At 38.0% G+C, this 14,180-nt stretch overlaps 1 protein-coding gene across 3 annotated transcripts in view; it reads right to left on the bottom strand.

The window, feature by feature from the left end:
• MME (membrane metalloendopeptidase) overlaps positions 1-14,180 on the bottom strand; it is a 97,668-nt gene that overhangs the window by 32,960 nt on the left and 50,528 nt on the right. For all 3 annotated transcript variants that reach the window (XM_044251643.1, XM_044251644.1, XM_044251642.1), the window contains exons 10-16: positions 12,930-13,031; positions 10,968-11,104; positions 10,765-10,858; positions 9,498-9,626; positions 8,644-8,742; positions 6,254-6,334; positions 4,858-4,961 (exon numbers count right to left, since the gene is read on the bottom strand). In XM_044251643.1, the coding sequence (XP_044107578.1) occupies positions 4,858-4,961; positions 6,254-6,334; positions 8,644-8,742; positions 9,498-9,626; positions 10,765-10,858; positions 10,968-11,104; positions 12,930-13,031 (746 nt within the window). The remainder of the gene's footprint in view (positions 1-4,857; positions 4,962-6,253; positions 6,335-8,643; positions 8,743-9,497; positions 9,627-10,764; positions 10,859-10,967; positions 11,105-12,929; positions 13,032-14,180) is intronic.

Raw genomic sequence — 14,180 nt, 5'->3', positions numbered from 1 at the left:
CCCGGTTAGCGGTGAGTCTGCATCTCCCTCTCCATCTGCCCCTCTCCCTCTGCTCCTGCTCTGTCTCTCACTTTCTCTCTCAAATAAATAAGTAAAATCTTTTAAAAAAGTAAATAAATAAGTGCTGACATGTCCCTTCCAGAGAATGTTTCATTAATACTTGAAGGTTTAATTGTCATTTTAAAAAAGTTGCTGGGGCGCCTGGGTGGCTCAGTGGGTTAAGCCTCTGTCTTTGGCTCTGCCTTTGGCCCAGGGTCCTGGGATCAAGCCCTGCATCAGGGTCTCTGCTCAGCAGGGAGCCTGCTTCCCCCCACTCCCGCCTGACTCTCTGCCTGCTTGTGATCTCTCTCTGTCAAATAAATAAATAAAATCTTAAAAAAAAAAAAAGTGCTCTCCTAGCACTTTGTTTCTCTGCAATAGCACCAACAAAACTCTGCCTTTTATCAGATTTAACTGTTACTAAGTTGCTTCTTTCCCTAGAAGGTGAGGTCCGAGATGCAGGTCCACATTTTATTCCTCTGTATCCTTTATAGTGCGTAGCACAGTGCTTTGCACATGGCAGCTGCTCAATAAAATGCCTATTGATCTGGTTCCTGTCAATGTCTCTGTGTTTTTATTTTGATGCATAACAGTGGGAAAGATACAGCAATGAAATAAGTCTTAGGAGTTTATGGTAAGTAACTCTGTGGTTCAGTGGTCATAATTTACAAACACTGCCACAGAACAGTGATATCACAGAAAGTTCTATCCTAGGAAATGAATAAAATAACATCAAGTCTAAAAACAAGAAAGGGAGTTCTTTTTGTTGTTGTTGTGCATTTTGTTTTCTTTTTTGAGTTTTGCTAGTTCTATTGACTCTAACTGAATAATCATGTTACTGGAAGTAAATCATTAGAGATCATATCTAATTAACTTTGCCAGTAGATATTATATTCTCCATTGAGCACTATTACTATCTGATAATATGACATATTTGAAATTCTTTACAAACTGGCACCAAAAACCCAGAGAACATAATGTTTCAGATAATTCTGGAAATACTAGGCACTCAGAAACTGCATGAACCAAGCTTTTAAAAATTTAAATCCATGCCCTTTGCAGTTGTCAGCTGCTCAAATGGGCAGAAGGCTATTTTAGCGAAATGATTAAATCAGGTATTTCACAGACACACTTCCTGACTTTCTCAATTTTTTTGAATCTGTTAAAAAGTGATAACAGCAGAAAGCTGTTGCTTAACTTCACTAACTATGATGGTGAAACGGTGGGATGTGACCATCTTTATCTTAGCGGCTGAGTCAACTTCATCAGCACGATCACAAACTGGCTATCATATCATTTATGAACCCCACAAATACCGAGGAAAGGTCTATATTCTAGTGTTCCAACTCTAGAGACACAAATATATGGTTTCTGCTTTCAACAAGGGCTAGCACAGGCATGAGGTGAAGAGAAAAATGCAAGGGGGTACTATGAGTAAGGAAGGAATGTTCCAGTTGAGTCCAACAACGTGTAGGTTTCTGTTAGATGAACAAAGGCTGAAAGGGTGGTCCCAGGTAAGGGACAAGGAGGAAGAAAACATGCAGCAATGACTGAAAGTAATTCCTATGGCTGGAGCTTTGGGCAACACTGGGTGGGGGTAGGGGGTGAATCTCAAGGAATTCTAGAGAACTAGTGAGAGGAATGCAGAGCCTTGTACCTGTTTTGTAAGACAGGCAACAGGTAGGTTTTCATCAGGAAATAATAGGACTCGATCTGTCTCTTTAAAAAAATTCTCTAGGCTTGACACAGTACCAGAGCATGGGAACACATCCAGATCTCTGATGTCAGGCTCAGGGGACCCTCCTAAAGGAAAGCTCCAGAAGCATTCCCAAAGGAAACGAACAATGCTCACTGAGTAACAGTGGACAGATCTGGAATTCTTGTCCAGCAAGAACCCATACCCCGCTCCCAGCCTTCAGAAAGAAATGGCCTCAAAACTGGAGAACGATTCCATGGTATTGCAGGTTTGGTTCAAGACCCACAGAGCAAAACTCAAGAAAGCCAAACAACAGCAATTAGCTGGGGCGTAAGTCAAGACCAGCTCTTCCGAGAGAAACATGGATGCACCTCCAGTATCCCCCAGTGGTGTCTATCCTGCTTCCCTGCTTTCCACAGATCACCAATTCCTTCCTACCAACTCAGCACATGCTCCAATTTTAACGCTCTCCCAGACCATTCTGTTGGCAACAAAATAGTCCATTTTGGCTGCTGCCAAGATCCTAACATCTCCTCCCTTTGTCCCATTATGGAATCTCAAATTCTTTCCAGAAGCTTCACTGCTAATTCTCTTGGTTCTTCATCTCCAAAAAGAACTTCATGAGAGAAGCTAGACACAAAACATCACATATTGTAATGATTTGTAATGATTCCCATACAAGAGACAGATATAAGATCTACAGAACATGGATGCATTTCAAAATCATCTCTGTGAAAGAAAAAAGACACAAAAGGGCCCACGTGGTGGAACCAAGTGGAAAGAGGTGCCAAACAAAACTTACGGGAATGGGGATGTTTCATGTTGTAATTAGGATGGCAGTTACCTGCATGTATAAATTCATCCAAAGACATGAAACTATAACTTTAGTATTATGTACACCGCAAAAAAAGAAACAATCAAGGGAAGGACCCAAAAGGTTCTACTGAGCTATGCATTCTGCGGATGCAACTTTCACTGAAATAGTGTAAGGGCACCTGGGAGGCTCACTCAGTTAAACATCTGCCTTCAGCTCAGGTCGTGATCTCTGGGTCCTTGGATCAAGCCCTGTATCAGGCTCCCCATTCAGCAGGGAGTCTGCCTCTCCCTCTTCCTCTACTGCTCCCCCTGCTCATGCTCTCTCTCTCCCAAATAAATAAGTAAAATCTTTTTTTTTTTTTTTAAGATTTTATTTATTTATTTAACAGAGAGAGATCACAAGTAGGCAGAGAAGCAGGCAGAGAGCGAGAGGGAAACAGGCTCCCTGCTGAGCAGAGAACCCGATGTGGGGCTCAATCCCAGGACCCTGGGGTCATGACCTAAGCTGAAAGCAGAGGCTTTAACCCACTGAGCCACCCAGGTGCCCCAATAAGTAAAATCTTTAAAAAAATATATTGTACAGGGGTTTCACTTGTGATTATTGTAACGGAAGAGGACTCGGGAGAAAACCAACACATATGATGAAAGGGAATGAAAAATGCAAACTGTATTACCAAAAGATTACAGAACTTTGGACTCTATTAACTTCAAAGGAAAATAACAAGTAATAATTCAACCATTTTTAAAATCATGAAGCATCCTTCTGGTGTCATATGGGTGCAGGTTATATTCGCTATTTTCAGAAACCCTACCTGACAATATTTCTCTGTAGATATTTTATACAGTACTGGCAATGATTAATTGTAAGCATATGTATTTTTAAAGAAATGAAAATCTCTAGACTTGTAAGAAACTTCTCAGATTATCAGTTTACCCACAGAATATTCTTTTTGGTGACTTCTTGTGGGTTTCCAGAAATAGGATTTCACAACCGATTATAACACAAACCATATGCACCCATTCTCCTTCCTTCTTTGCTAGCGAGGGCATGACATTCTCCAGCCTCTGCAGCCCTATTTTTAGCACCAGACAATACAACATTTGCTGCACTATAAACTCCAAAGTCAGCAAAAGAAATCAGACTGTCTTATGGGGTACCTGACAGATTCAAAATGCTCTGTAGCGATTGAAATATATCGGCGTTGTCATTTAGGAATTTTGTCCAACCTGTACTTGGTTTAACTGGGAACAGAATGGCCTGCCATCAGACCCTGTCACTTTGTACGTTTCCCAGCACATTTCCTTTCTGGTGGTAGAGCTTATTATATCATGCCTTTCTTACCCTCTGCTGTGATAATGTAATATAACATAATCACAGTTCACCTTCAATCTCCTAGTTCCCAATGATACCTGGACTGAGTGTTCTAAAATATTAATTTAATAAACAAATAAGTGACAAAATAAATGAGCACATGAATAAACCAAGCACCTCACTGGCACATTATTTTTGTTCATTACCACACACATCAAGTTAGTACGTTTATTTTTCATTTGCTCATCCATTCATTCATTCATTCGGTTTTAACTGAAAACTTTCTATGCGTTCAGCACTGCGCTGAACAGGCAAAAGGAATGAGAGCCCCTGTTCTCCAAGAGTTAAGAGCCTAGCAAGAAAAAGTCAACATGAGCAGCTCTAGGGATCTAAGTGCAGAAACTCATGTGGGTAAATACGTTAACCACACCCATTTAGTTGAAAACTCGAGGCTGAACTAATGTTAATGTTCATATGAAGCACGATTGCCCCTAATAAACAGAGATGAAGAGCATTTGGAGGCGACTCCCATGATCTCCTATTTGGCTGCCACAAGGCTGAGGGTGTTACAAAGAGCAGTCTAGGAAGGGGATGGGGCTGTGGATGACTGACCCAAGGAAAACAAGTGGGCACTGGGCCAAGACCATTCTCAGTACCGCAAATGCGGCCTCACAGAAGGCTTGTAGGAGCTCTGGGTTACCTAGGCTAAGGCATTCTTGAGAAACTTGTCGACAGAGTAGAGGAGATAGGCAGTGAATGAGAGAAAACCGAAGAAATAGGGTAGCCTGAGGACAATTTCATAAAAAAATTTTATATTTTCTTAAATCTTTGACCCATGTCTAGTATGATAGTCTTAGATGTGGAGGTACTCACTCCATTGACAGACATTGCACTTTTTAAACATTATTTTAAGTCGACTTCTTTTTCTTAACCCAACAATGAGAGGGACAAAGGCCCTTTTCTGAATGAACATATAAGAAATGAATATACATACTCATCCTTGTCCACCTTTTCTCGGAGCTTCTTTAGTTGTTTATTTTGGCTGAACTTCAAGTTTTGAATTATGTTCTCAAAGTATTCATCTTCCTTGTAGTTCAACTATATTACATAAAAGATTTTGGGAAAAGTAATCAAAATTTTTGCTAAAAGCATAGGGATATGTTCTTAAACGTATCAGTTAATGAAGTTAACAGACAGCATTAAAACTTACCAAAGAAGGATTGAATTCTCATTAGCCTAGTTCTCTATCCCAGGTCACTGGTGCTCTAACTCAATCACTACTTTAGCCTATTCTTCTGGAACTAATCAATGAAACCAAGTGTCTGACAAGCTTTCCTATATTGACATTAGCCCTTACATGATAGGCGAGACAAGAGTCCATTCTTAATTTAGCACCTACTATGTACTGGGCACTGTTCTTAGCACTTTATATATTACATGTTTTTAATCCTTATAATCTTAAAAAAGATGGGCTATTAGCACCATTTTAAAGCTGAAGAAACTAAGGCAGACAACTAAGTCACTTGCCCAAGTTGGTGAGTGGAGGAGCTGGGATTTGAACCCAAGTAGTTGTCTGTGAGTCTTTGCTCTTAGCCACCTGACTCCTGAGACAAAGACACCCCCCACCCCCAGGCCTCACATGCTGCAGCCCGTCCATCTACAAGAAGAAACAGTCAAGCTTTTCTACAAATGGAAAGAGACGAGAGGACACTGTGGCTTGTAAACCCGCATGTGAGGCCAGTAATCAATGGATTAGTAATCACTGTCATCCCCAGGTCTGGGCAAGAATCACCTTACTTCCGCCTGGGTTTCTAAGGAGTTGCAGGGACAACAAGGTTAGCGACAGGACCCTCAACTGGGTCTGAAATCAACAGCGTTGTGACTTGAATTGATTCTGTTCTCTTTTCGCTGTTACATTACCAGAGGGGAATAAAATTGCTTCTGGTTTTCAAACAGTAGGTTTTTGTTTTGTTTTATTTTTTCAATACAGAGGCATGACCCGGTTTTTATCCCATGGAGGAATAATTGGAAAGTGGAGAAAAATGGAAGACTTGACTTTTTGGGCTTATACGAGAGGAGATAAGGAGCCTGAGTGCTGCCTGTTGCTCAACACTCTGATGTCCGCCCTTGATGCATTTCAAAGGACACGAGATCTTCCCACTACTCTTCAGTGGAATATATGGAAACCGAAATAACAAAACCCAAATATGAACCAGGCCGATGAAACAAAAGGCTAAAACTAAAACACAGTTTTGTCTTCAGCGTAAAAGACTTTATATAACGAGACCTTCGGGTTTAGGCCATTCCACATCACTTCTGGCACCCCACAGCTAGAAATGACATTCCCACCCACCCCAGGTATCACCAGCACAGTCTTCGTAGAGACCTACCTCAGCGTATTCACTGTTCAGTTTATTTTCGTTTGTAATAATGTCATCGGGATAGCCAATTCTTTCTTTAATGGCTAAAGCCTAGGAAAAATTAAAACATTGAATGTAAGGGTGATTGTGTAACTTCCAAATGCAAACATTATAATTTGCCGTGACTAGCGATTGAATAACTTGATCCATCTTGCTTACAAAAATAGTATTTGACAACACTTAGATAGAGATCTTTGAAATGGTTTCTCACTGGGGTCCAAAATAAATGAGAAACAGTTCCAAAATTTTGCTTCTAATACCCTATTCTCATAGGTTCCAGCTTTCCCAAGAAAACCAAAATGAAAACTGACAAGGCATCATTCCACATGTATTGTACTTCTATGAACTTTTTCTCTGAAAGGCTTTTTTCTTCAATTTTATAGGAGGGCTAATATTTAGAGCTTCCATTCTAGCAACTTATAATTATCTTTCCACTTCACTGACTTAGCTCAGAAAACAGATATGGGTTTACAGCTTTAGTGCTAATATTCCTTCTGAATATTGAGTCCTGGAGTCTGTATGTTCTCTTTTGGTCTCCAAACCCAGTGTACCTACCTTCCCACAGTTAAGTGAATGGCATTATTTAAATAAATAGAGAACAGGATTTTCCTTGTTATACCAGCTCATACTGACCACTTGCTTACTACATTTCTAATTTTTATTTTTATTATTTTAGAATTGCTTACTTTTGTTATTTCATTATTGCTATTTGTTTCCTATTATGATTTCTATTTCCATTTTTTTATTTCTCTCATTTTTCTCAAAGATATTTGACTTTTGATTCTATCATATTATATTGTTCTTAAATAATTTAATTATGTTACAAATCTGTTTCATAAGCACAGGATTTCCGCAGTAGATCAGACAGGATATGTGTCAATAAGTCAGTTTGGCCAAGTCCGATTTCTTGTAGATTTCCACACCACTGCCCATTACAAACAGCCTCCTCTTGAAGGTTTTTTACTTTCTAGAAGACACTTCCCCAATGAGTGTTCTAAGAGGCACAAACTCTATAGAAACAGGTCTACATAAAAAGGATTTATTGTCAAATACTTTGGGTAAATACTGTGACAAGAATGTTAAGCAGACTTCTTTACTGCAGTCTAACATGTAATGAGTATTAGATACGGTGCCTGAAAATCATACCCTAGGAGCATGTAACCTAGTCTAAGGTGGGGGCAGGGAAGCCTTCCTACAGGAAGTAATTTCCTAAATTCTTTGAGACAGGGACTATTTTTTTATGGAACTACTTATGGGTTCAATGGCTTATAATACCACCTTGGGAAATGATGATCAAGCTCAATCCAGCTGGCCACATCAAACAGAACCATGTCACAAAGAGCCAGAACCCAAAAGGAGTAAATCCAGCCTGAATGTCAGGACCCAGTCAGTGATGGATAGATAGGTATATTGCGGTGCATAAATTTCAGATCTAACCCAGCCACAGCTTTGGGATAGCCAAAAACGACAGTCCCTTCACATGATTTAATCCTGGAAAACAACTAGACTACAGCTTGGTTTTCATATTATAATAGGTTCATAAAATCTTTCTTTATCAGTTTGAAGAATGGTCTGTTCTTGCCACCCCAACTGGAGTGGAATTATCAGACTGTATGTGAATACTACTCCCAAAGCATATACTGGATATGTTCCTCTTAGTTTTATACTTATCGAGACAAATAATCATAGTGAGTTTAAACCTAAGACTTTCTTAAACATCTGACACCTCTGTTCTTATGCAAGATACTAGGAGTCCCAATCACAGGTACACAATGGGGGTAGAGAGGAATAGTTATGCGAAGGCTCCCTCAATATCTCTCTACCTGTAGATCACCATGTAATACTCAAGTAATACATCACCTTACCTTTGCTTGACAGAAATTTAGAATTTTTTTCACGAGGTCATATAAAAATCTAAATAAGGCATGTTTTCAAAATTGAGCTGGAAATCTGTGATTAAAAATTGATATTTTTAGGCTTTGGTAGAATCCTTTTGGATATGTTGTATAAAAAGAGAAATAGTATGAATCACTGATAATATTTTTCAGATATTTATTGTTCATATAAGATTTCCTCTTATTTTCTGAAGAGCCCTTTTTTTTAAAAAAAAAGGAAAACTGGGGATATTTCAAGATTTTGAATTGAATATGGAGAGTAGGAGTTTTTATTATCTCAAGATAATAAAAGGTGTAAATCACAGAAACAAATCTTTATCCATGAAAACTGTTCCTGGAAATGACATCTTGAAGGAGATTGCTTTCATTTTATGCAATCCCTGAACTTCCTTAAAAGTTCATCTTTTCATGTAAAGAAATTGTTTAATAGTTAGTGCTGCCTTTTAAAATTAATTAATAATTTACCTTTTCCTCAGCTTTCTTTTTTGTTTCAGCATCCATCCAAGTGAGGTCATCTAAAGTCTGAATAAAAACCTCACGGATCTGTGTAATCAAATCCTCAACCTTCAACCACAGAAACAGAAGACAAATTTAGGACATGAATTACTTTTTTTGGTAACACAAATTTTAAAAAATAGGATTATAAGCTGTCTTTACAGAACTCAATAACACGTATTTATAGACAAACTGTGACATAAACACATGGATATATGGGGATCATTATATTTTTCAAGGAATCTTGCTACGACCAACACTAAGGATTCAACAGAGTCTTACACACACCTTAATTAAAAAATCATCTTTAGAATTTAATGGTTTCCATGATCATAAAAGAATTCACATAAAACAGTGTCATCACTGTTAGTAGTTCAATTAAGCAAGAAGTAGTATTTTAATAAGTTTCTTTCACTTTAAATTCCATCCTCTTCATTTCAGTAACAATGAAAAATGAAGTATATTTTTTTAGTATCTCAAATAAACTCTGGCTTACTTTCAACATTTTTCAGAAAACACTAATTCTTGGTCAATCTTGCTAATAGGAGAATTTACAAATGTCTCTATCAACAGAACATGAGTGGGCACCGGGTATACACTGCTTCCAGAAAATGGACAATTGGTTTTGGATCAGACAATATTAAGATTAGAAACATAACCAGACCCTTGGGAGAGGGAGGGGGAGAGTCACTAACAAATAACAATAAATCATGATTCCAAGATTCTTCTGCCAATCAGTAAAACTTGAGCCAAATTTTTAACTATTGTAACTGCACATTGATGCAAGCAACTAACTGATAGAAGTGTCAGGCTGAGAACATTACCACATGTTTACTCTCTCCAGCAAATGCTGCTTCCACATACAGCCTTCCCACAGCATTTTCCATATTCCCATTGACATAGTTTGCACAACGTCTCCATGTTGCTGTTTCTGATGTTGTGCCATAAAGGGCCTATGGGTAAGAGAAAGGAAATGACATCTGACCACAAATAGATGGTCACAGCAAAGGTGAACACACATTCCACAGGACTCTTTTCTTTATGTCCCCTAAGTTCTTGCAAATGTTCATTGCTTCTCCTCACAAGGCATGTTGTCCTCACCCATGACAAAATGTAATCCAACTGGACTGTTTACTTATAAATAATCCAAAAATAAGGTATATTTTCAGTAGCTGTCCCAGTAGAACTTTCGGCTATTACAGGTGAATATCCTTCTAGACGGCTTTAGAAAACAACAACAAAATGCCCTCCCCTCAAAACCAAACAAAAAAATAATAGTTCCGACTGCATAAACATAAACATGAAGTAATGTTCAATTTATGTAACAGGGGAGAAATCTGGTATACAAGAAAACACATTCCTGTTTTTTAATGTTTTAGCTGAACTTCCAGTACTTAGAAGAACTGTACATATATAAATTTAAGTACTAACGAGGGGATTAACTGAAGTAAGGGAAATTGCGCGAGATGCCATTTTTACATTCTTTAATTTTAAAAATTTGCCCACATTTTCTTTCAAAGAGTAAATGCTAAAAATTTCAAATAAGCAGTTATTTCCTTTCCATAACACCAACCAGTACATTTGCCAAAATGTCTCCTTCTATCCCTCATCTCCCCTCACCACAGGACTACTGTCATGATTGTTTAAATAGTGAAGGTACAGCCTAATAAAAGGCCTTACGGTTGCCCCCAGGTAGGCGTACTCTCAGTGGATTGTCTACATCAATGTAGTCCATCTGTCTGCCTGTCTAGTGTGCTGTATACAAGCACCTGACAGTCAAATTAACTGAAATATATACCCTTGCAATTACTTTCAACACAACAAAAAACCAAGCCAGTATTCTCCCACAAACTGCTCCAATAACCAAATGCATCTCCTTCCAGAGAAATTGAATCTTGGTGCCAGAGCAGGACAAAGCCCATGAAAGCTGGCTTTGCTAGGCAACATAGCCAAAATATGGGCAAAGCAGCCAACACTTGGCATGTTGACTCCTGGCAAAGTTCGCCACATTCTAGCAGCGTACATGGCAAGCCTTCATAACCATGTACTCCTTATGCTTTAAGTCTTAAGAAAAGAGATTTTTTTCTTCACCTTGCGGAAAGCATTTCTGGACTCCTTGTAGGTTCGGCTGAGGCTGCTTACACGATCCATTATGAACTGCCAGGACATTAAATTTTGAAGATCTCTGTATAAAAAAACCCACCACCCAGCAACAGAAAAGATGAGGCTGCAAAGCTTCTAAAGAGTGATTGTAAATGTAAATTTTGAGGACATAGGCACTCTGACATACCTACCTGGCAGAATATTTGGTAAGAATGAGCTTAAGTTTGGTTAAATATTCTGGAGCATAAACCACCACATCTTCCTCATTTGCAATATTAATATTCACAGTTGACATGATTTCATTTGTGAAATTTGACCAGCTGAATGGCTGGAAAAAAGCAGGCATGAAACATTCAGTAATTGTGGATTTGCCTTCTTGGTTCTAAGACTCAAGGAGTCAGACATAGTTAGGGTGCCAGTCGCATCATTATGTAATATCACAATGGTCAGTCTGATATTTGTTTGGAAATTTTCCTCCATTGTTCCAATCAGTTTCTGAATTTTAAAAAATTAGTTCTGTAGCATGATTATTCAGATAGCAGCATTAAACTAACCAACCATCTAAGAGCAAAAGCAAAGCCTCTAAGGATAGAGAATATACAGCTAGAAATTTAGCTCAGTGTTGCCCATCTTGGTCTAACTCACACACACAGAAAGGACATTTAGCTTTAAAAATAAAGCTTCCTGTAGTGCCTGGGTGGCTCAGTCATTAAGCGTCTGCCTTCGGCCCAGGTCATGGTACCAGGGTCCTGGGATCGAGCCCCACATCAGGTTCCCTACTCAGCAGGAAGCCTGATTCTCCCTCTCCCACTCCCCTTGCTTGTGTTCCCTCTCTTGCAGTCTCTGTCAAATAAATAAATAAAAATCTTCAAAGACAAAAATAAAATAAAATAAAAATAAAGTTTCCTTGGTTTACACAAAAATTTAAATGGGTATAAAGTGTTTATCTTTTAATAGTGGATATTAACAATCCATTCAAACACCGCTAATACACCTCAGTGGAGATCCAGCTATAAACAACCGCATACTATTCTCATAGGAGAGGTATAGTAATGTTAGAGATACAACACAAATGGTCCAATGAAGCCAAACACCATATCTAAAACTATCAGTATTGGGTCGATAGGCATGTGATTTTTACACTTTGGAGCTGCTAAAAGATGAAATCTTATCTTTTATTCTCTAAATGGGAATCGTGGTTATTCAACCAACAGTAGATATAAGAAAAATAACACAAACATTGCGATTATGCAAATTTTGCTAAAATGCCACATTTCAGTGTTTGAGAAGTTCATACATTTGTAAGGACATAAAATACTGATAACTTATTAAGTATTAATAACTGCTTTTCTCAATTTTCTTTGGTGGTTTGGACCAATCTTTCAAAAACAGATTTATGAAGCCCTCATTGTATTAAACAGTTCTATGTGACAAATTCCTAACAATAGGTCATGTCTTTACAAACCTCCCCCCCCTTTTTTTTACTGTAATTAGGGCCAGAGAGAATTCTATCACTGAATGTGATAGTTTGTTGATTTTCCCATGGATCTTGCTTCAGTTCCCAATCACGTGCATCAACTAATACACAAGGATACATACATAGCCCCCCCAAAAGATTACTATATCCTAGCTCATGAATTACTACTATTCATAATGGAATTTATGAGCCAGATTTTTCTCCTTATTTCTAGTGTTCTATGTTTCCATCATTGCTCTGAACATCTAGGTTCATGGCCTTGATGAGAATATGGCAAGTTCTATATATAAATTATCCTTTTTAGGACTTAAAAAAAATCTAGTGATTTTATTATTTGACTGTCCAAGTCCAATGGCTATATGATTGTCTCTCAGAAGGATTTTCCATTTTAATGTTTTCCAAATCCTTTGCTACAACGGTTTCATTGCACAGCTGCCTTGAAAGGAATTTTACCTTTGATATTCACTCTAACTCAATATAATACAATGACTTCACATAGGTATGTGTTCCTTTTTCCAGTCTTGTCATGAAATCAAATGGTTGGTGTCATCTAAATTCATTTTGAAGTTCAATCTATTTCAATAAATAAGTAATCACTGAATTTTAACAAACTGTACCTCACTATTATAATTTTGGAAATGGCACAATAACAGAGAGCACGAAACTTGCTACTTACCTTCCCATCGATCTCTAGTGAGAAGTTATTCTGGATCTGGGCTAATGTCATTTTGTTATAAAGAAGCATGGGGTCATTTCGATCTTCAGGTTTAGTTGTAGCCTACGGATTTAATTTTTGATCCTTATTTTACAACTAAGAATACTTCAGAAAAACATAACTCTCTATGAGGGGAAAAGAAATATGAAATAAGTACAATATAAGTTCTATTTTCTACACTTGTTTTATGGTTAAAATAAACTTATATCAAAGAGAAAAGTGGAATTTGGGAGATTTTAAGCATATTCAGTAACAATCATCAAGATTTGGCTACCGTGTTAATATAAGATTCTTCAAAAATCTTTTCATACTTTGACCACTGCTGAACCACACAGGCAGTGTCCACAGGCCTCCTTCCTTCTAAGGGTCATGGTCAGCTCAGTCGTTTCTGTGGTTGTTTTATATGGTAACTTCCTCAAATACAATCACCTGCAATGCATCTCTCAAATATCCTCTCCCACTTCCTCATTGCTACCATTTAGTATCCCAGTTAATATCCAGATAAGGAAAAAAAAAAGAAAAAAAAAGAAAACCATAACGATTTCTGCAAGAATTTCAAGCCAAGTAAGAGAAAAATTTCCTAGTACAAAGCATGGTTCTCTGAGGAAAGTGATAGCAACTCCTACCTTTGTGACTGTCCTCTTATCCTGCCTAGACAGTATACTCTACACTCTACAGCATTAGACTCATCAGTTTTATTTACTTATTTTTCACAGAATCAAAAAAAATGCAATAACAACTCCCCAACTAGCAGCTGAAATAGAAAAAAAGCAATTTTAAAGTCAAGAGAGACCAAAGGTAGCTTAACATGGGAGTTATTTCTGGGTTACAGTATCCCCTTTAGGTCATTTATTTATTTCACCACGTTAAAAGTTATTTATTGAACATATGAATGGAATATAAAGTTGGATAATGCCAGAGATACACAGGTCAATTAAAGAAGACTAAGACCTCACCACAACCTAAGTCTAAGAGAGGAGAAAAAAAATAGATGCAAATCATTTTCAGGTAGGATATGCCTATCAGAGAGCTGAGGCTGATCAAAGGAGAATATGGTCTGGGAAGGTGCAAGCGGCAGAAACCGAGGGCAATACACTGTTTTCCTCTAACACTTCCATTTCCAGCACAGAAACACCTGTAACCCACCCAACCGTCATTCATCCAACCACGGTTCCAAGCAAAGTCTGGTTCTGACTGGAGATTTGGGGTTTC

The sequence above is a fragment of the Neovison vison genome, chromosome 6, assembly GCF_020171115.1.
Source record: "Neovison vison isolate M4711 chromosome 6, ASM_NN_V1, whole genome shotgun sequence".
NCBI lineage: Eukaryota > Metazoa > Chordata > Mammalia > Carnivora > Mustelidae > Neogale > Neogale vison.
This window is presented reverse-complemented; position numbering and strand designations above follow the sequence as displayed.